This window comes from Scyliorhinus torazame, chromosome 15 (assembly GCF_047496885.1).
Source record: "Scyliorhinus torazame isolate Kashiwa2021f chromosome 15, sScyTor2.1, whole genome shotgun sequence".
Lineage (NCBI taxonomy): Eukaryota > Metazoa > Chordata > Chondrichthyes > Carcharhiniformes > Scyliorhinidae > Scyliorhinus > Scyliorhinus torazame.
This window is the reverse complement of record NC_092721.1, coordinates 9,944,564-9,964,245: the sequence shown is the minus strand read 5'-3', so window position 1 is coordinate 9,964,245 and position 19,682 is coordinate 9,944,564. Positions and strand designations below refer to the sequence as shown.

At 44.9% G+C, this 19,682-nt stretch overlaps 1 protein-coding gene across 3 annotated transcripts in view; it reads left to right on the top strand.

Moving 5' to 3' along the window:
• The window catches only part of pcca (propionyl-CoA carboxylase subunit alpha), a 451,487-nt gene that overhangs the window by 123,351 nt on the left and 308,454 nt on the right, over positions 1–19,682 (top strand). For 2 of the 3 annotated variants that reach the window (XM_072476057.1, XM_072476056.1), the window contains 2 exons: positions 1,780–1,893; positions 2,428–2,481. The exons of the other annotated variant lie outside the window; for it this stretch is intronic. In XM_072476057.1, coding sequence (XP_072332158.1) covers positions 1,780–1,893; positions 2,428–2,481 — 168 coding nt within the window. The remainder of the gene's footprint in view (positions 1–1,779; positions 1,894–2,427; positions 2,482–19,682) is intronic. 3 annotated transcript variants of the gene reach the window in all.

Sequence of the window (19,682 nt, the reverse complement as noted above, 5' to 3'; positions counted from 1 at the left end):
GTGTGGAGTTTGCACATTCCCCCCCGTGTCTGCATGGGTTTCGCCCCCACAACCCAAAGATGTGCAGGCTAGGTGGATTGGCCACGCCATGTTGCCCCTTAATTGGGAGAAAATGAATTGGGTACTCTAAATTTTAAGAAAAATAATTCAAATGGCATTTTTCTGAAATGCCAAATACGACTCCTCTAATAGATGCAAAAGGCCAGTGAAATGATACCAGGAAATTGCCGATGTGGATGCGTAACTGCAATGGGAACTGTCCCTAAATTGCTTCCTGATGGAAAAACTCCCATTGAGTAAATTTTGTTAAATGCCGGTACCCTCATCTGAATGTAGCTAACTCCACCTTTAATGAAAAGCACAAACTGGATGGAGAAATGCACACGTCTCTTCACTTGTATATCACTCAAAAGTAAATAGAATATCTGGCCGGTATCGTGTTGTGTGGGGGCCTTGCAAAATGTGCAAATTGGCTGCCGTGTATTTTTAAAATCTTCTCAAAGTGGCTACTCTTCAAAAGTACTTTATTGGCTTCAAAGCACTTTGGGTCGTCCTGAAGCTGGAAAAGGTATCGTAGAAATGCAAACTCTTCTTTTTTGAAGATTTGATCTTGCAGTGAATCTTTTTTTGTACCCTTTTAAGTTTGTGCTATGGAATGGAAAACCTTCCAATCATGGCACCCTTTTCCGAGTCGGACTGGGATGAATATCACATCACACCCTAACTGGGTATGATCTCGGGCCTCGGAGGCGGAAACATATGTCTCGGCCATTGCGCCAAACAGTTTTTAGGTGAGATGAAGAACAGTCCCAGAGCAGAGGGGAAGAATTACACTGTTTGCTGTTTATAGTAAGACCATCAATCGGTTTTGTTTTTAGGCAGATACTTAGAACAGTGAGCAGCACAAATCTTTGTCTCACCCTCACCCCTTTTGTTGTTTAACCAGTAACTTTGTCGCCGTTTTAAAAAATTTGACAATATTACTTTTAAAATTAGTTGTGACAACTCTCAGTAAAATTCAGACTGCGCATGTGGAGGCAATTCTGGCTGGTCACGTGCTCTAATGCGCTAGCTCAGAGTAACTATATTAAATTCAATGTTCTGCACTTTAATTGAATGCTAAACTGCAGATAGCTCCCCCTGTTTCTTTACTCTTATAAAGGCAATATGGGTGTGAGTGAAACTTTCGAGTTGGTGTCTGTCTGGATAAATAATTCCCTAGATTTTCCGGTTCACATGCAGCGATATTGAACTCTTTAGACATTGGCCTTAATTTGTGCATGTTGCTGACCTGATGCTGTGCAGGGACATTTGGAGCATCCCTGCATTGAATTCACTCTTAATTATCTCCAACATCCTGGGGAGCCTGCTTAGAAATGGCCATGAGTGTTTGTTATTCAGTACAATTTTATTAACTGCCTAGGCTACATGTAATTGTCATTTGTATTTCCAAACATTCATGGCTACAGACACATTAAATGGCCACAGTCATTCATTTATATTTAATTGCAATTAATTTTAACAATTGATGCGTTGATTGCCCCGAATCAGTCTCTTGTGTAACAGTGCACTCTAAATAGTCACCAGCTGATTTTGAAATAATTTCCGCAGGTTTTGCGATGCATTTATTGTTCAACAAACCGAAACACGATGCGGGTAAAAGTAATCTCTGTTGAAGTCGCCTCTTCCAAAGCCACGTGTGAATGTAAAATATAAGTTCATTATTTTCGCTTGAGGGTATCCTGTTGGAGCAGAATTCTTTTGCCTTTGTTCTCGCAGGTTCATGTTAAAATGGCAGATGAGGCCTCCTGCGTTGGACCAGCCCCCACCAACAAAAGCTACCTCAACCTGGATGCCATCATGGAGACCATTCAAAAGACCGGTGCCCAAGCTGTGAGTCTGAATGTGCTTAAAGCCCATTGCCGCCGCTTGTATATTCCTCGGGAAACGGGCAGAACTTGTGAAAGAGTGACGATCCTCTTCCTGTTTAATTCACGTGACGCGAGTTAAATTGCAAGCTTGATTGGTGCTGGAAATCAAAGGCTCTGTGGCATCTGGCAGGGCCTGTCACTGGTGCTGCAGGTGGCTGCTGAATTCAGCTTTTCACACCAGGGAGTAACTTAAGTTCATTTCATAACTTACTTTTATTTATTATTATTTTTAAAATTCTAATTAATCTTGAGCACCGAATTAGCATTCCCCCCCCCCCTCCCCTTAATATTTGTTGTGGTAATTGTTCCTTAAGCTACTGACTCTGCAGGAAATCAATGAAGATTCGCATTGCCAATACACACGGTCAGGCAAACAATGCGATCAAATTTTCTTTCCTTGTTTCAAGCACTGAATAAGATAAATGGTGATAGACTTAAGATTAATTAGGAGCTTAAAAGATTATATTATATATGCCTTCTGCTTTTATTGTCTTAGGTCCACCCAGGATATGGGTTTCTTTCCGAAAACAAAGAATTTGCCAGACGTCTGGTAAGTTTCGTTGTTGATCTGCCCCCCCACCCCCCCTGTTGATTAATCTTGCGGAAAGGATAGTTCGCCTGTGAGTAAGGAACATGTGAGTCGAGAGAGAGAGGGGCCTGATTTAAAGCAAGGCTGAAACCTTCACAGTGGTGGGGTTGATGACTCAGCTGGTCTCATCAATGTGTATTATGATAACTGGAGAATTCTGGCTTGATGATGTTCAGCTGAAAGCATGGGGGGGGGGGGGGGGGGGGAGAAATTACACGGGCTTCGCTGACACGAGCAGCCCCCCGGAAAAAAGGTGTTTAAATGGCATAATGATTCTCGAAAAATCAGCTTTTTCAGAGAATAGAGGCCATTTCCAAAATTACACTGCAATCCTGTTCCACAAGATTAACCCTTCAGCTCTGTTAAAGGTTCGTGTCTCATCACTTTAACTTCCAATGCTCTTAATGCGCATTCAAAATCTCAGAAAGACATATGCCATTTAAACCCCCTTTTCATTTTATCCATTTGCTTTCTAGTCCCCCAGCACAGGGTGTACATAAATCAGTACAATGTTTTAGATAGTAGGAATTGCACAGTTTATGACCATATTAAATTTTTAAAAATCCGTTTGGGCCACCAAATGGTTCTTTCAATGTTGTTTAAAAGCCACTTAAAACCAGGATAAATCCATTGATTTAATTTGAGGTTTAATTCAACAGTATAAAAATAAGCTACACTTGATTGATTCGTAGCTTAAGTGCAACTTTTGATAAAACTAATTGCTCATAACTCAATAGCATAACGGGACGTTACATGAGTAACATTTCCTGAGCCTATCTAGTTGTATTTGCAGCATTTTATTCAGTGTATTTCTTCAAAGCAAAAGTTGGTGAGGGATTTTATCCTTATTTTAATAAATGATAAATATAAATGGTAAAGAGCGCAGCTGTTGGTCCATTGTGATATGGACACGCTCCACTGGCAGATAGTGACCCTCTAGGTCAGGAGGCGTCATTACAGCACTTCCATTGACGAACAAGCAGAGGCACTCAGTCATTAATTAATGCAGGCGAGCCTTGTAATTGTCGCTTTCAATTTGCCAGCCTAACGTGTGACAATAAGCAGGAAGTGACGCTAACTGAGCTTCATTGTAATAGTGGTACTAATCCAGCATGGTTGTGGATTCATTGAGGAAATGGAGTGAACGCACGGTTATTTTCGCTTTAAACAGTGTCTGTTACAGGGGTTTTGCTTTCATCGGATTGTACAGAAAAGAAGCCGGCTGCTTGGCCTGCTGAGCCTACGTTAGCACTTTGGAAGATTAATCCAGTTTGTCCCACTCCACTGCTCTTCCTGCAATGTTTCCTCTTTTGAGTATTTATGTGGTTTCCTTTTGAAGACTACTATTGACCGATTCCGCCACCGTATCAGGCCTGCGTTCAAAACCCTAATCGTGCGTGGTGCAAAGAAGTTTTCTTCTGTTACCGTGGCTCTTTTACCAATCACCTACAATCTGCATCCTCTGGTTATTGACTCTTCAGCATTGTTCCTTATTTATTCTACTTAAACCAAACATCTTCCATTCCCTCCTCCCTCTGTCTGTAGCAGCCGCCAGGCTCCAGCCCTCCGAGATCTCTGCGCTCTTCCATCGCTCCACCGTTGGTCGCTTGTGCCATCAGCAGCTAAGGTCCTAAGCTATAGAATTCCCTTCTTAAACCCCTCTCCATCTCAATCTTCTCCTTCAAGGTGCTTCTTAAAACCTATTTCTTTGACCAAGCTTTTGCTCACCTGTCCTCTAATATCTCCTTACATGGCCCGGTGCCTAATTTTGTTCTATAATTGCTCACGTGGAGTGCCTTGTGACGTTTTGCCACGTTAAAAGTGTTATACAAAGGGCGGCATGTGGTGCAGTGGTTAGCTCTGGGTCTACGGCGCTGAGGACCTGGATTCGAATCCCAGCCTTGGGTCACTGCCCGTGTGGAGTTTGCATGTCCCTATGTCTGCGTGAGTTTCACCCCCACAACCCAAAAATGTGCAGGTTAGATGGATTGGCCACACTAAATTGCCCCTTAATTGGAAAAAAAATTAATTGGGTACTCTTAAAAATTTTTTTAAAGTGGTTATTTAAATGCAATTCGCTTTTGTTGCTGTAACTGTAAACCTATTTTTTTTATTACGATCTCAGACAAGACCCCAACAGTGGCTGGGGTACTGGACCGAAACCCCAATATTTTAGTTTATTTAAGACTGTGCGGAGAGAATGATTCGCTCCAGGAGTGATTGCATGAAAAAAAAACAGGGATTTCGTATTTACATAGAACATACAGTGCAGAAGGAGGCCATTCGGCCCATCGAGTCTGTACCAATGCACTTAAGCCCTCACTTCCACCCTATCCCCGTCACCCAATAACCCCTCCTAACCTTTTGGACACTAAGGGCAATTTATCATGGCCAATCCACCTAACGTGCACGTCTTTGGACTGTGGGAGGAAACCAGAGCAAACCCACGCAGACACTGGGAGAACGTGCAGACTCCGCACAGACAGTGACCCAGCGGGGAATCGAACCGGGGACCAATTTAGAGAAGCCAATTATTTTTTATTTATTTTCCAATTAAGGGGCAATTTAGCGTGGCCAATCCACCTACCCTGCACATCTATGGGTTGTGGGGGCGAAACCCACGCAAACACGGGGAGAATGTGCAAACTCCACACGGACAGTGACCCGGGGCCGGGATCGAACCTGGGACCTCGGCGCCGTGAGACTACAGTGCTACCACTGCGCCACCGTGCTCCCCCATAAATGTAATATTAAGCTTTTAACTTCACACCCAAAAAAGAAGAGCTTGCAATTACCCCATAACACTAATTTCACGTTAAACAACAAGGAAAGAAACATATAGCTGTCACTCCGGCTTCAAAACCAGCAGGGCATTGAGTAATACTTGTGGAGCAGGACAGTTTCTGGCTCTGGTTAGAACTCCTTCAGATTCTGGCTGAATGTCTTCCAATAGCTGTTTCAACTGGATGGTTTCAGCCTCTTCCTTGTCTTCAGACAAGACTGCTCTGCTTCTAAAATATTATTACTTTTTAAAAACTTGCCTCCGGTGAAATGAAAACACCTTTACTTGTGGTCGAAAAGAACAATGGTTGCCAGATCAGACTTCACTTCGGAAAGCCTTTCTCTAAAACCCTTTCTCCCTAATGCTTTCAAAACACCTCTCTGCCTTCCTGGGCTCCACCCAGCAATGACCTCATCTCCCCAAGCTAAAACGCAAATTAACTTTCCAGGGGCTAAAAGCACATTAACTCCCCGGGGACTGTCCCAGGCAAACCACTATGCATTGGCCCAGATTGAAAAACACATTGCTTCGTCAATTTCACCTGCCTCCCAACCTGTAAACCTAGCAGTCAGTCTAGCCGGTTCAAACATGTGATTGCCCCTAATCGGAGTCACCTTCGGACCCCCCGCCCCCCCCCCCCCCCCCCCCCCCCCCGCCACACACACACACCTTAAAATGCTGCCGCAATTGCCTCCATATTTTTTACGTGGCCTCCATTTTTTTTTAATAAACATTTTGTTGAGGTATTTTTGGTATTATAACAACAACACAATAAACAATGTACATGAAACTATAAACATAGTGCAAAAAGCTGTCTCTCTTCCTTACAGGTCCCACCTTTTTAACCCCCGACTCTCAGCTAAACTAACCCCCCCCCCCCCCTTTCTGCTGATGATTAATTTTCCGTGAAGAAGTCGACGAACGGTTGCCACCTCCGGGTGAACCCTAACAGTGACCCTCTCAAGGCAAACTTGATTTTCTCCAAACAGAGAAAGCTAGCCATGTCCGATAGCCAGGTCTCCGACTTTGGCGGCTTTGAGTCCCGACAAGCTAGTAATATCCGCCTCCGGGCTACCAGGAAAACAAAGGCCAGAACGTCTGCCTCTTTCTCCTCCTGGATTCCTGGACCTTCCGACATCCCGAAAATCGCCACCTCTGGACTCGGTGCCACCCTTGTTTTTAACACCGTGGACATGACATCTGCAAACCCCTGCCAAAATCCCCTAAGCTTCGGACATGCCCAGAACATGTGGACATGGTTCGCTGATCCTCCCGCACATTTTGCACACCTGTCTTCCCCCCCGAAGAATCTGCTCACCCGGGCCACTGTCATGTGAGCCCAGTGATTGACCTTAAATTGTATCAGGCTGAGCCTGGTACATGTTGCGGACGCGTTGAGTAGAGTTGATCACGCCACCGGGATCATCGACAGGCGGGATCTCCTCAGGCCCCGTACCAGCAGGAGGCGGTGTTGCAGATGCCACTCTAAATTGCCCCTTAATTGGGAAGAAAATAATTGGGTACTCTAGAAATGAAGGAGAGAGAAAGCTGAGAATTTATAGGCCAGTTAGCCTGACATCCATACTAGAACAAATGCAGGAATCTGTTTGTCAGGATGTGACAACGGGGCACTCAGCAAATCGGAAGTGGTTGGGCAGAGACAACACAAGTTTATGAAAGGGAAATTGTGTTGGAGAAATCTTATTTTTTAAGGATGTAAGTGGTAAGTTAGATCAACGGGAACCAGTGGATCTAGTGTAACTGAATTTTCAAAAAGTAGTCAATAAAGTGCCACACAGATAGGGCAGCACGGTGGTGCAGTGGGCAGCACGGCTGCCTTATGGCGCCGAGGTCCCAGGTTCGATTCCAGCTCTGGGTCACTGTCCGTGTGGAGTTTGCACATTCTCCCCGTGTTTGCGAGGGTTTCACCCCCACAACACAAAGATGTGTACGGTAGCATTGATGATAGCACAATTGCTTCACAGCCCCAGGGTCCCAGGTTCGATTCCGGCTTGGGTCACTGTCTGTGCGGAGTCTGCACATCCTCCCCGTGTGTGCGTGGGTTTCCTCCGGTTTCCTCCCATAGTCCAAAGATGTGCGGGTTAGGTGGATTGGCCATGCTAAATTGCCCTTAGTGTCCAAAATTGCCCTTAGTGTTGGGTGGGGTTGCTGGGTTATGGGGATAGGGTGGAGGTGTGGACCTTGGGTAGGGTGCTCTTTCCAAGAGCCGGTGCAGACTCGAATGGCCTCCTTCTGCACTGTAAATTCTATGAAATGTGCAGGGTAGGTGGATTGGCCTCGATAAATTGCCCCTTAATTTGAAAAAAATGAATTGGGTACTCTACATTTTAAAATAAATAAATAAAGTGGCACACAGATATTTACACAAGGTTAGAGCTCATGGGGTTGTGGTAATGTATTAGCTTAGATTGAGCATTGGCTAATGGACAGAAATGGAATAGGATTAAATGGGGGTAATTTGAGAGTTGACAGGCTGTAACTTGTGAGGTATCACAGGATCAGTGCTGTGTCTTTGGGTCTCCGCTGTTTACAGTCAATGACTTAGATGGGAGGACGATTCAATGTTAGCTGGACAGTAAGCTGTGAGATAGATGTAAGGAGGCTGCAAAAGGCATTAGGCAAGTTCAATGGTTGACAGGAATGTGAAAGATGGGATATAATGGAGAGAAATGTGAAGTTAGCTGCTTTATAAAATCTAAAGAAAAGAAGAATATTTGTTAAAGGTTGAGAGATCAGGCTGAGGGTTGACCTGGTAGATGTTATAATTCTGAAGTGATTTGATTGGGTGGGTGTGGAGAAGATGGCAGAGACTAAATCTAGGAGGCATAAATATAAAATAGTCACTAATAAATCCAAGAGAAAGGGTGACAAGGTGGTGCAGTGGTTAGCACTGCTGCCTCACGGCGCGAGGACCCGGGTTCGATCCAGGCCCCAGGTCACGGTCCGTGTGGAGTTTGTACATTCTCCCCCGCGTCTGCGTAGTTCTCAGTCCCACAACACAAAGATGTGCAGTGATCGGCTACGATAAATTGCCCCTTAATTGGAAAAAAAAGAATTGGGTAGTCAAAAATCAATAAATCCAAGAGAAACTTTATTCAGAGAGTTGTTTGAATGTGGAACTCACTACCACAGGAGCAGTTAAGGCAAATAGCATAGATGAAGTTAAGGGGAAGCATGAAAAAAACAGGAGGGAGGAAGGGTTGAATGAAGAGGGACTTGTGTGGAGTGTGTGGCAGAGAACTGTCCTGTCAAGTGACCTGCCAGCATGCTGTTAAATTCTAACTCATATCAATGTTACGAAGCTGCAGTTCTGAGATCGGATGGAATCACAACCTGCAGAAGTGAAAGTAAAGAAAAATTCCAATTAAGGGGTAATTTACCGTGGCCAATCCACCTACCCTGCACATCTTTTGGGTTGTGGGGGTGAGACCCACGCAGATACCGGGTGAATGTGCAAACTTCATTTTAAGGGTAATTTCATTGCAGTGTTAACCTAAGCCTACTTGTGACAACAGTAAAGATTATTAACTTCACACGGACAGTGACCCGGGGCCGGGATCAAACCCGGGTCCTCGGCGCTGTGAGAGAAATGTGAAGTTAGCTGCTTTGTAAAAACTTAAGAAAAGAGGGATATTTGTTAAAGGTTGAGAGAACAGGCTGAGGGTTGCTACTGCGCCACCGTGTCGCCATTGAAACATGCATTTTAAAGCAATTCAATTGTTTGGGAACTCCCCAATATTGTATTGACACCTGCGAACATTGCTGTTTCTTGTGGCAGCTTCTGCATAAACTTCTGCTGCTGAGGTTTTGTATTTTTCTCACAGGCCAACCTCTCTCCATTGGGACTGTTTCACGTGGTAGAAAGAGGAGATAGACATTCACATTGCTGTGGAACTCACAATTCAAAGCTGTGAAAACTCCCCTCACGAATGTTCATTTGTCACTGCCTAATGCAAAGGGAAATGATATTAACTAGTGTCTGTCCACAAAACAGGAGTAGGTCATTTGGGCCCTTGAGCCTACTCTGCCATTCAATAACTGATCTGATTGTGGTCTTTACTCCACTTTCTTGCTCACCTACCCCCCACCCCAAACTCTTGACTGCTTTGTTGAGCAAAATTTTGTCTAATTCTGTCTTGAATATATATAATGACCCAGCCTCCAATGCTCTCTGGGGAAGCGAGTGCCAAAGACTAATAGTCCTCTGGGAGACCAGGAATTTCTCCTCTTCCCCATCTTAAATGGGAGACCCCCTTATTTTGAAACTATGCCCCCTAGTTCTAAATTCCCTCATGGGGGAAGACTCCTCTCGTCACCTACCCTGTCAAACCGCTTCGGATCTTACATGTTTCAATAAGGTTATACCTCAGTCTTCTAAACTCCACATACTATAGGTCCTGGTAAGACAACCCTTTCATCCCAGGAAGCCACCCAGTGAACCTTCTCTGAACTGCTTCCAATGCAAGTATTTAATTTGTTAAGTAAAGGGACCAAAATTGCACACACTACTCTAGCTGTGGTCTCAGCAATGCCCTGTATAGTTTATTATGATCCTGGACCAGACCCAACAGTGGCTAGGTTACTGGAATGATACCCCGATATTTTATCCTAGTTTTGTCAGACTGTGAGGAAAGGATACCTCGCTCCAGGAGTGACTTCACACAAAATAGGGATGTGGTTTATTCAAACAAACTTTATTACTGACACAGTATTAAAATATCTTTAACATCGCACAAGTAAATAGCTTACAATTACCCCTTAAACAATGCTAATCAATGCAGTGACACAATAACCCTTAACTGCTATCTTTATTTCCGCTCAAACAACAAAACCATCTCCGATTTTAAATACAGTTAGCATTCGGGAAGGCTTGCTATACAGAGATGTCTTTAGAGACTGTTTGAAAAGATAAACCTGAACCCTGTCAGAACCATGCAGAATGTCTGGCTGTATTTCTTCAGAAAACCTTTCTATTTGCCTTCCAGCCTCAAACTAAAACTGAACCTCAACACCTGACTGCTTCAACCCCAGGCTCCTCCCATTAACTACATCGTCTTGCCAAGCTGAGCACTGTCTCTAATTAATGATTCCACAGGGAACACTCTTAATATAAACTGTCATGGGAATGTCACTTTAAGAAATGTTTGTCTGCTCAAGTGGCTGCAGTGATGTCAGAGTGTGGGTGGAGCTCTGCTTTTTAGTTTCGCTTTGAGAAAAAGCTTGGGTGTGTGTTTTTTGGTTTTGTTTTAATGTTGGAGCTGAAGCCAGCCAAAGAAGGTGTAATTTCGCTCTCTCTGCCATCTAAAGACTATCTCTAGATCATTTGGTGAATTCAGAGTGATAACTGCTTTCAGTAGAGAATTTAATTGATGTGCTTCTGTAAAAAGGATTTTTGTTTTGTGGATGTTAAAAGGAAAGTTTAAGGATTACTTAGAGTGTGATATTCTTTGGGGGGTGTATTGATGGTTGCTAAGATGTTCCCTGTATGTTTTAAAAAGGTTAACTGAGTTCATAGAATAAACATTGTTTTGCTTTAAAAATTATGTTTAAATTTCTGCTGCCCCACACCTGTAGAGTGGGCCGTGTGCTCCCCATAACCACAATCTAGTAAAAGTTGTGGGTCAGGTGATCTCTAGGATATACTTTGGAGTTCTCTAAACCCTGGCCCATAATAAAACAAATATCCATTAGCTTAAACGTTTACAATTGCACCTTTAATTGCACCTCTTGCTCCCAAAAACGCCTAGCTGCCTTGCAAACCAGGATTTAAAAAACTCTCCTGCAGCCATAAGACCATAAGACATAGGAGCGGAAGTAAGGCCATTCGGCTCATCGATTCCACGCCACCATTCAATCATGGCTGATTTCAACTCCATTTACCCGCTCTCTCTCCATAGCCCTTAATTCCTCGAGAAATCAAGAATTTATCAACTTCTGTCTTAAAGACACTCAACGTCCTGGCCTCCACCGCCCTCTGTGGCAATGAATTCCACAGACCCACCACTCTCTGGCTGTAGAAATTTCTCCTCCTCATAACCCAGGCTTTTAACCCTTATTGCACCACACACTTTTTAAAAACTTTCCAATTAAGGGGCAATTTAGCGTGGCCAATCCGCGTACTCTGCACACCTTTGGGTTGTGGGCTATGGGTTGTGGGCTGAGACCCACGCAGACACGGGGAGAATGTGCAAACTCCACATGGACGGTGACCCAGGGCCGGGATCGAACCTGCGATCTCGGCGCTGTGAGGCAGCAGTGCTAACCACTGCGCCACCCAAATTCCTGCATTCATCACAAGTTGTAGCAAGAACGTAAAATATTGAGAATCAAGAGTCCATTGTACACTTTTAGAATCATAATTTTAGTAACTTTTATCAATAGCAGTACTATTTTGTTTATTTTTCCAATCTGCTTAGCAATGCAGTTTATCCACTAGTTGAAATTCCAGATGTTTTTAACACTGATCAGTTTGTCTCCTTTCTGTGCCTACTAATGCTACAACTCACTTTAGTTTCTTGAGTCCTTTACAATCCTCAGTACATTCCCCTCAAATTCTTTGAGTATCAGTGTTGATCCAAAACCAGCAGAAGATCCATGTGCTTTTTAAAACTTTATTATTCGCAGGATTTGGGGGTATCTGTCTCGGCCAGCGTTATTGCCAATCCCTGCTTGCTGTAGAGAAGGTGATGGTGAGCTGCCTCCCTGAACTACTCCAGTCCACGGGTGTAGGTACACCCACAGTGCTGGGTTGGAATGGGGTTCATTCCTTTTGGACTTGGTAGCAGTTTGATATGACTCAGTGGTTTGGCTAGCCCATTTCAGGGGGCAGTTACGAGTCAGTCACATTGCTGTGGGTGTGGAGTCATATATAAGGTCCACACCAGGTACGGATGGCCAATTTGCTTTCCTGAAAACCATTAGTGAACAGATGGATTTTTATGACCATCGACAATGGTTTCATGGTCATTTTTAAAAATAAATTTAGAGTACCCAATTTTTTTTTTCCAATTAAGGGCAATTTAGCGTGGCCAATCCACCTACCCTGCACATCTTTTTGGGTTCTGGGGGTGAGGCCCACGCAGTCACGGGGAGAATGTGCAAACTCCAAATGGACAGTGACTTGGGGCCAGGATCGAACCCGGGTGCTCAGCGCTGTGAGGCAGCAGTGGTAACCCTATGCCGCCCTATGGTCACTGGCACTAAAACTAATTTTCCATTCCAGATGATTTTTAATCAATTGAATTGAATCTCAAGAGCATTAGCCTGGGCCTCCAGATTGCTAGGCCAGTAACAACACCACTATGCCACCAGAAACCGCCCCATGAAATTTGGCCTGATTTGAGATTAGTATCCATGTTGAGGTGCTAAGAGAATTTCGATTCACCCTATAATATAATAACAATCTTTATTATAGTCACAAGTAGGCTTACATTTACACTGCAATGAAAGGGCATCACGGTGGTGCAGTGGGTTAGCACTGCTGCCTCACTGTGCCGAGGTCCCAGGTTCGATCCCGGCTCTGGGTCATTGTCTGGGTGGAGTTTGCACATTCTCCCCGTGTTTGTGTGGGTTTCTGCCCCCACAACCAAAAGATGTGCAGGGTAGGTGGATTGGCCACGCTAAAATCCCCTAGTCGCCACATTCCGGCGTCTGTTCAGGTACACAGAGGGAGAATTCAGAATGTCCAATTCACCTAACAAGCACGTCTTTCGGGCTTGTGGGAGGAAACCGGAGCGCCCGGAGGAAACCCACACAGACACGGGGAGAACGTGCAGACTCCGCACAGACAGTGACCCAAGCCGGGAATCGAACCTGGGGCCCTGGCGCTTTGAAGCAACAGTGCTAACCACTGTGCTACCGTGCCGCCCATTATTATTTACTATTTAGGTATGTGCTTCCGACATACAGAATGTGGTTCTCTCAATTAAACCAAATCGTGGATGATACTGGGATGGTGCAAGTTTAATTTGGAAACTATGCCGTACTATTTTAAAAAAGATTTCTGATAGTCTGTAATTCAATATTAAACTTTAAACGATGTTTAGATTCTTGATCCCATTCTATGGCTTTGTAGCAAACGAAAGACTGGCAGCACCAACAGACATTATTCAGAGACTCTTTGCGTAAGTGCTTCACTTGTATTCTCTCAGTTTAGTAACTGTTTCCAGTTTTAGCGCTTGTAATGTTAGATCTTTGAAAGGCTTCTGCAATGATAACCGATTAATATTGGGAACCACGCAAAATGTTACAGAAGTCCAGTCAGTACGCAACTTTCATCAGCCGTTTGTTGTCATCATCACCAGGGTGTGGAGACATCAGAATGTGTCGGGTTAAATGGAAACATTTAAATCATCCAGTGAGTACTTTCCTCTGAGTGCACTCATTAGGCAATGGCAAGTCTGTGTTTTAAACACAAGTCCGTGATTTACATTTCACTGCCTTTGTCCAAGAGTTGTTTCTAAGCTTGATGAATATACTTGTATTGGGAATAAACAGAGTAGAAGAATTGAAAGGCAAATACCCTGCCGGGCTTTTCAGAGTGATCTGCAGTTTCTAGTTGATCACTGATTAGCAATGCGTGGAGCAGTTTTGAGTGCAGAGTTAAGGAACACAAAAGTTACCACAGGTAGGCTATTTTATTAACTCCCAGCTTTTTTTGTTTCTACCTTTTTAAAAGTCCCGTCCTGGGCATTGTCCAGGGGTTCCGCTGGTTTTCTGTCAGTGTGGAAAATGCAATGCATTAAACACAGGGAGATGGACAATACAGGGTTGCTTAGCCCCCTCCAACTGTTAAGCAAAGTCTATTTTATTATGCACGGAGTCCTCGAAGAAACAAAAGGCTTGATGGGCTTTCCAGCACCACAGGGTCAGATGATTGTTATTGGGAACCCTGTGAATATTTGCTCTGGGGGTTTGTTTCTTCCCCTTTTGCCTGATTGATTTCTGCTTCTTCAGGGTTTAGTAGAAGGCTGCAGCAGGCAGGACTGATGGTAATAACATTTGTAGTGCGAGGCAGCATGTAAGCCAGGGGATGCTGTATTGTTGGGCAGCACTGGGATGAGATACGGACATGCTGCCTAAGGAAATGAGTTATTGCAAGGATTTTCGAGTCTGTGTCTTGTCACTTTGAAATCTCCAAGTACTTTTTGCGATCGCTTAAATATTGATTATGTATTGTATAATGTTTCATATGATTATGTAATCGTACAGCACAGAAGGCCATTCAGCCCTTTGTTCTCGTGCCACTCTTTGCCAATTAGTCCCAGTGCTTGCTCTTTTTTTGTACCCTCTAATTAATTTTTCTTTCCCGCTCTCAGTTTATTCAATCTTATTTTGAAATTGCTATTAAATTTGGTTCCGTAGCCTCTTCGGGCCACGTGTCTCTTAATCACAACAATTTGCTGCGTCGAAGGCATGTTTCTTCATCTCCCCTCTGGTTCTTCGGCCAGCTGGGTTAAATCTGGACACGGACACTCCTGCCAATGGGAAACAGTTTCTCCTGATCAAAAGTCTTTATGATTTTGGACTTCTATTAAATCTCCCCTTAAACTTCACAGCTCTAAATGGGAATATAATTATAACTAATGCTAAGCTGTTCATTCAATAAATCCTAAAGGCAAGGAAGCATTTTTCACACCCACTTCCTCATTGGGAATAAAGCTTTCAATTAAAAAATTATACAGCAGATTCAAAACATTTTATGGATTTTTTGTTATGTTGAGACTTAAAAATTTTTTTTTAGAGAAGCCAATTATTTGTTATTTATTTTCCAATTCAGGGGCAATTTAGCGTGGCCAATCCACCTACCCAGCACATCTTTGGGTTGTGGGGGCGAAACCCTCGCAAACACGGGGAGAATGTGCAAACTCCACACGGACAGTGACCCAGAGCCAGGATCGAACCTGGGACCTCGGCGCCGCAGTCCCAGTGCTAACCACTGCGCCACATGCCGCCCTATGTTGAGACTTCTTAAAACAAGTTTAATTGTCTTCCTCTCATGTACATTGAGAGGAGAGCTTTTTATCTACTCTTAATGTCAGTTTTTCATGAAATCATGAATAATAGCTGAAATGAAACGACCCTCTTATGGACTGACCTCATTAACACAACACCCCTGTATGCTTCACCTGATTCCGGTGTCTATGTAGTTACATTGTGTACCTTCTGTTGCCCTAGTTTTTATTTTCTTTTATTTCCTTTTCTTTTCATGTACTTAGTGATCTGTTGAGCTGCTCGCAAAAAAATACTTTGCAGTGTACCTTGGTACACGTGACAATAAACCAATCCAATCCAACAATGCAAGAGCAGTCAGGGATTTTCCATATTTTCGTTGCCCCCCGCCAGCCTTCATTTGCACATCCCTACGATGCCGGAGGACCTGAATGATACCGAGCCCAAATGGGTTAAATTATCAGGACAGGTTGCATAGAATCAGAGAATCCCTACAGTGCAGATGAGGCCATTTGACCCAATGAGTCTGCACCACCCCTCCGAGAGAGCACTTCACCCAGGTCCGCCCCGCGCTAACCCCGTAACCCTGCAACCTAACCTGCAAATCGCTGAACTCTAAGGGACAATTTCGGCATGGCCAATCCATGTAACCTGCACTTCTTTGGACTGTGGGAGGAAACAGGAGCACCCGGAGGAAACCCACGCAGACACGGGGAGTACGTGTAAACTCCACACAAACAGGCACCCAAGGCCGGAACTGAACTCGCCAACCTGGCATAGCAAGGCATGTATTCATTTTCTCAAATATAGAGGGCGCTATTCTGGCCCCCCCCCCCCCCCCCCCCCCCCCCCCCCCCCCCAACGCCGGGTGGGAGAATCGCAGGGGTGCTGTGTGAATCGTGCCACACCGCCCTGACCCCCGCACACGATTCTCCCACCCCCCCGGAAACCAGCGGCGCACGATTCGCACCGAGCCGCTCGGAGAACCGGCGAGCAGCGGCGATTCTTGGCCAGACCCTACGACACGAAAGGTTCCCGCCGGCGCCGTCCACCTCTGGTCGCTGCTGGCGGGAACTCTGCGGGAACGCTGGGGGGGAGGGGATGGGGGGGGGGATGGGGGCTCCTTCACCGGGTTGGCCTCCGATGGGGTCTGGCCCGCGATTGGGGCCTGCCGATCGGCGGCCCCCCCCCCAGCCTAGCTCCTTCCGCGCGTGGCCCCTGAACACTGGCTCCATGTTGGTCAGTGGCCGGCGTGCGTAAGATGTTCCCCACGCATGCGCGGGGTGGAGCGGCGCCCATTTGGCACCATGTAAGGAGGCTGGAGCGACGTGAACCTGTGGGGGCCAGAATAGGTCGTGTCCGGGCCCTGTTTGCGCCGTTGTGAAATGCGACGGCATTCACAACGGCGCGAACACTTGGCCTCAATATCGGAGAATCGCCCCCAGAGGATTAGGAGGTGATCGAATTGAAGTGTTTAGGATGTTTAAAGAAATAGGTAGGTTTGGCAGAGAGATACTTTGGTGGTGAGTCCAGGGCAAGGGGACCTAACCTTAAAAGTAGAGCCAGATTGTTCCAGCCCAATGAAGCCATTTCTTTACCAAAGGTTAATGGAAATTTGTAATTTTGAAATCAGATGTTCCAAACAAGATGTCCTAGGTAAGGGATAAAGACAGGAATCGGAAATATCCCCTGAAGTGAAGTTGAAGAAAGGAACAGAGTAATAGGCTCCAAATTCATGAAAGATCTGCAGGAAGCAGGCTTTAAGAAGAGTGGGCACAAGCGGAGCCCTGGAAATCCGAGGAGGCAGCCAAAGTCGGTGAGTCTATGCTGCGGCTGTTGGGACAAAAGACCCCTTTGGAACAGTCTGCTTGGAATAACCAAACATCCCGAAATTGTGCTTGGAAGCTGAAGCTTGAGTGGAGTCGAGGTACAGGGAAAGGAATCTCGAAGGTGAGGTTGAAACTCTGTGAGGTGGAACATTGCTGAAGCTGTCAAAGTAGACAGGACTTTTGGAGAGAATTCCAAGGCAAAATCTTCCAAGGCAAATGCCTTCTGGAAATCTAACTCGAGTACACCCACTGGCCCCCCTTTATCCTCAGCACATGTTACTTCCTCAAAGAACATGAGTGCCCTTTCACGAAACCACGCTGACTCTGCCTGATTAGGTTCAGTGAGGTTTGTTGACTCACAGTGTGGCAGATGTTTGGGTGGATTGTTGAAAAATCCAAGGAATCTATTTTGGTCTCATCTGTCACCTATTGTGTACTGTGGTGTGTCTAACCATAGTTCGCTTGTCAATTCACATGTACCTAATGCTCACTCCGAATATTAAAATATATATAAGCTGTATATAGATAGATGGAGGATGCAAGTTACATCCCAGAAGCAGCTGTAAACCAGGAAACAGAGGGAGGAAGAACCCGGGGAAAATGACAGTCTCTAGAGAAGTGATATTGAGTAAATTGTAGGAGCTGCAGACTAATAAGAGCTTCGGTCCTGATGGACTTGATCCTAGGGTCTTAAAAAAAGTGTCGAATGAGTAAATAGATGCACTGGTTTTAATTTTCCAAAATTCACTAAATTTGGGGAAGGTTGCATTAGATTGTAAGACAGCAAATGTAACTCCAATATTCAAAAGGGAAGAGAGACAGAGAGCAGGACACTGCAGGCCAGTTAGCCTAACATCTATTGTAGGGAAAATGTTAAAAGCTATTATTAAGGGCAGCATGGTGGCGCAGTGGGTTAGCCCTGCTGCCTCACGGCGCCAAGGTCCCAGGTTCGATTCCGGCTCTGGGTCACTGTCCGTGTGGAGTTTGCACAATCTCCCCGTGTTTGCGTGGGTCTCACCCCCACAACCCAAAAAAGATGTGCAGGGTAGGTGGATTGACCACGCTAAATTGCCCCTTAATTGGAACAAAAGAATTGGATACTCTAAATTTATTTTTAAAAAGCTATTATTAAAGAAGTTATATTGGATAAGCTCAAGGTAATCAGGCAGAGTCAGCGTGGTTTGGTGAAAGGGCAATCATGTTCTTTGAGGAAGTAACATGTGCTGAGGATAAAGGGGAGCCAGTGGATGTACTCGAGTTAGATTTCCAGAAGGCATTTGCTAAAGTGCCACATCAAAGTTATTGCAGAAAATAAAACTTCATATTCTAGGGGGCAACATATTGGCATGGATAGGTTATCTGGTGTAGCCACCTGGGTTGGCCACTTCCCGACTTAAAATGGAGAACCGCAAAGACTAAAGGGAAATTCAGCCAACACAGGCAAAAACCAGCAAGTGCAGAAATCATGTGTATTGGAACTTGCAAAAACCAGACAGCACTGAAACCAGCAGCCATCTGCATAGTAATGAGCGATTCCCAGGCACAATTGAAACACTTAAGGTGAATAAGCCAAGCCAGACTCCTCGGCGCCAGCAGGAGCCAAGACAAAGGAAGGCCAACGGACATTTAGGGACCGCCCAGCGATCAGGGAACAACTCCAGTATTGGAGAAATCGATCCAAGTGATCGGGACGTAGTCCGATCACTTGAAACCAGGTACGGGCTCCGCCCCGAAGGGCGGGAAGCCCCTGGGGACTATAAAGTAGAGCCCCCAAGTTCAAATCGGTCTTCTTGGCAGGGTCACTCAACAACGCGAATCAACCCCTGAGAGTGAACTGCCCAGCTGCCGCACCAACCAAGTAAGTCTCTAGTCAACGCTCGCTACCAAATAGGCGCTCCTCGCTACAAGTCCATACATGAACGAAAGGCCATTTGTTCCCCTGACCTGGTGCGCCAATTCCGAAGCTAAGTATAGGCCTTTTAGTGATAGAAATAGTCTAGAAAGTAGAGTTTATGCATAAGTATTGACTTACTGTATATAATAAATGTGTTTTGATTTGAATCTTACTAATTGGTGTGTTGAGTTATTGATCAGTACTTGAACTTGAACCTCGTGGCGGTATCATAAAGATACCTGGTGACTCTAGAGCAAAGGTTATAAAACAGAGCAAATTGAACCAACCAAAAGTTAGCAACACTGGTTAATGGGAAGCAGAGAGTAGGCATAAATGGGTTTTTCAGGTTGGCAAAATGTAATGAGTCGTGTGCCACCGGGATCAGTGCTGAACTTCAACTATTTACAATGTATATAAATGTCTTGGATGAAGGGATTGAAGAGATGGTTGCCAAATTTGCTGATGACACGAAGATAGGTAGGAAAGTAAGTTGTGATGAGGACAAGAGGCTACAAAAGATATAGATAGGTTTAACGAGTGAGCAAAGATCTGCCAAGTGGGATATAATGTGGGAAAATGTGAAATTATCCATTTTGGCAGGAAAAATAAAAAAAGAAGCTTGTTACCCCAATGGTGAGAGATTGCAGAGGGATCTGGATGGCCTAGTACATGAATCACAAGAAGC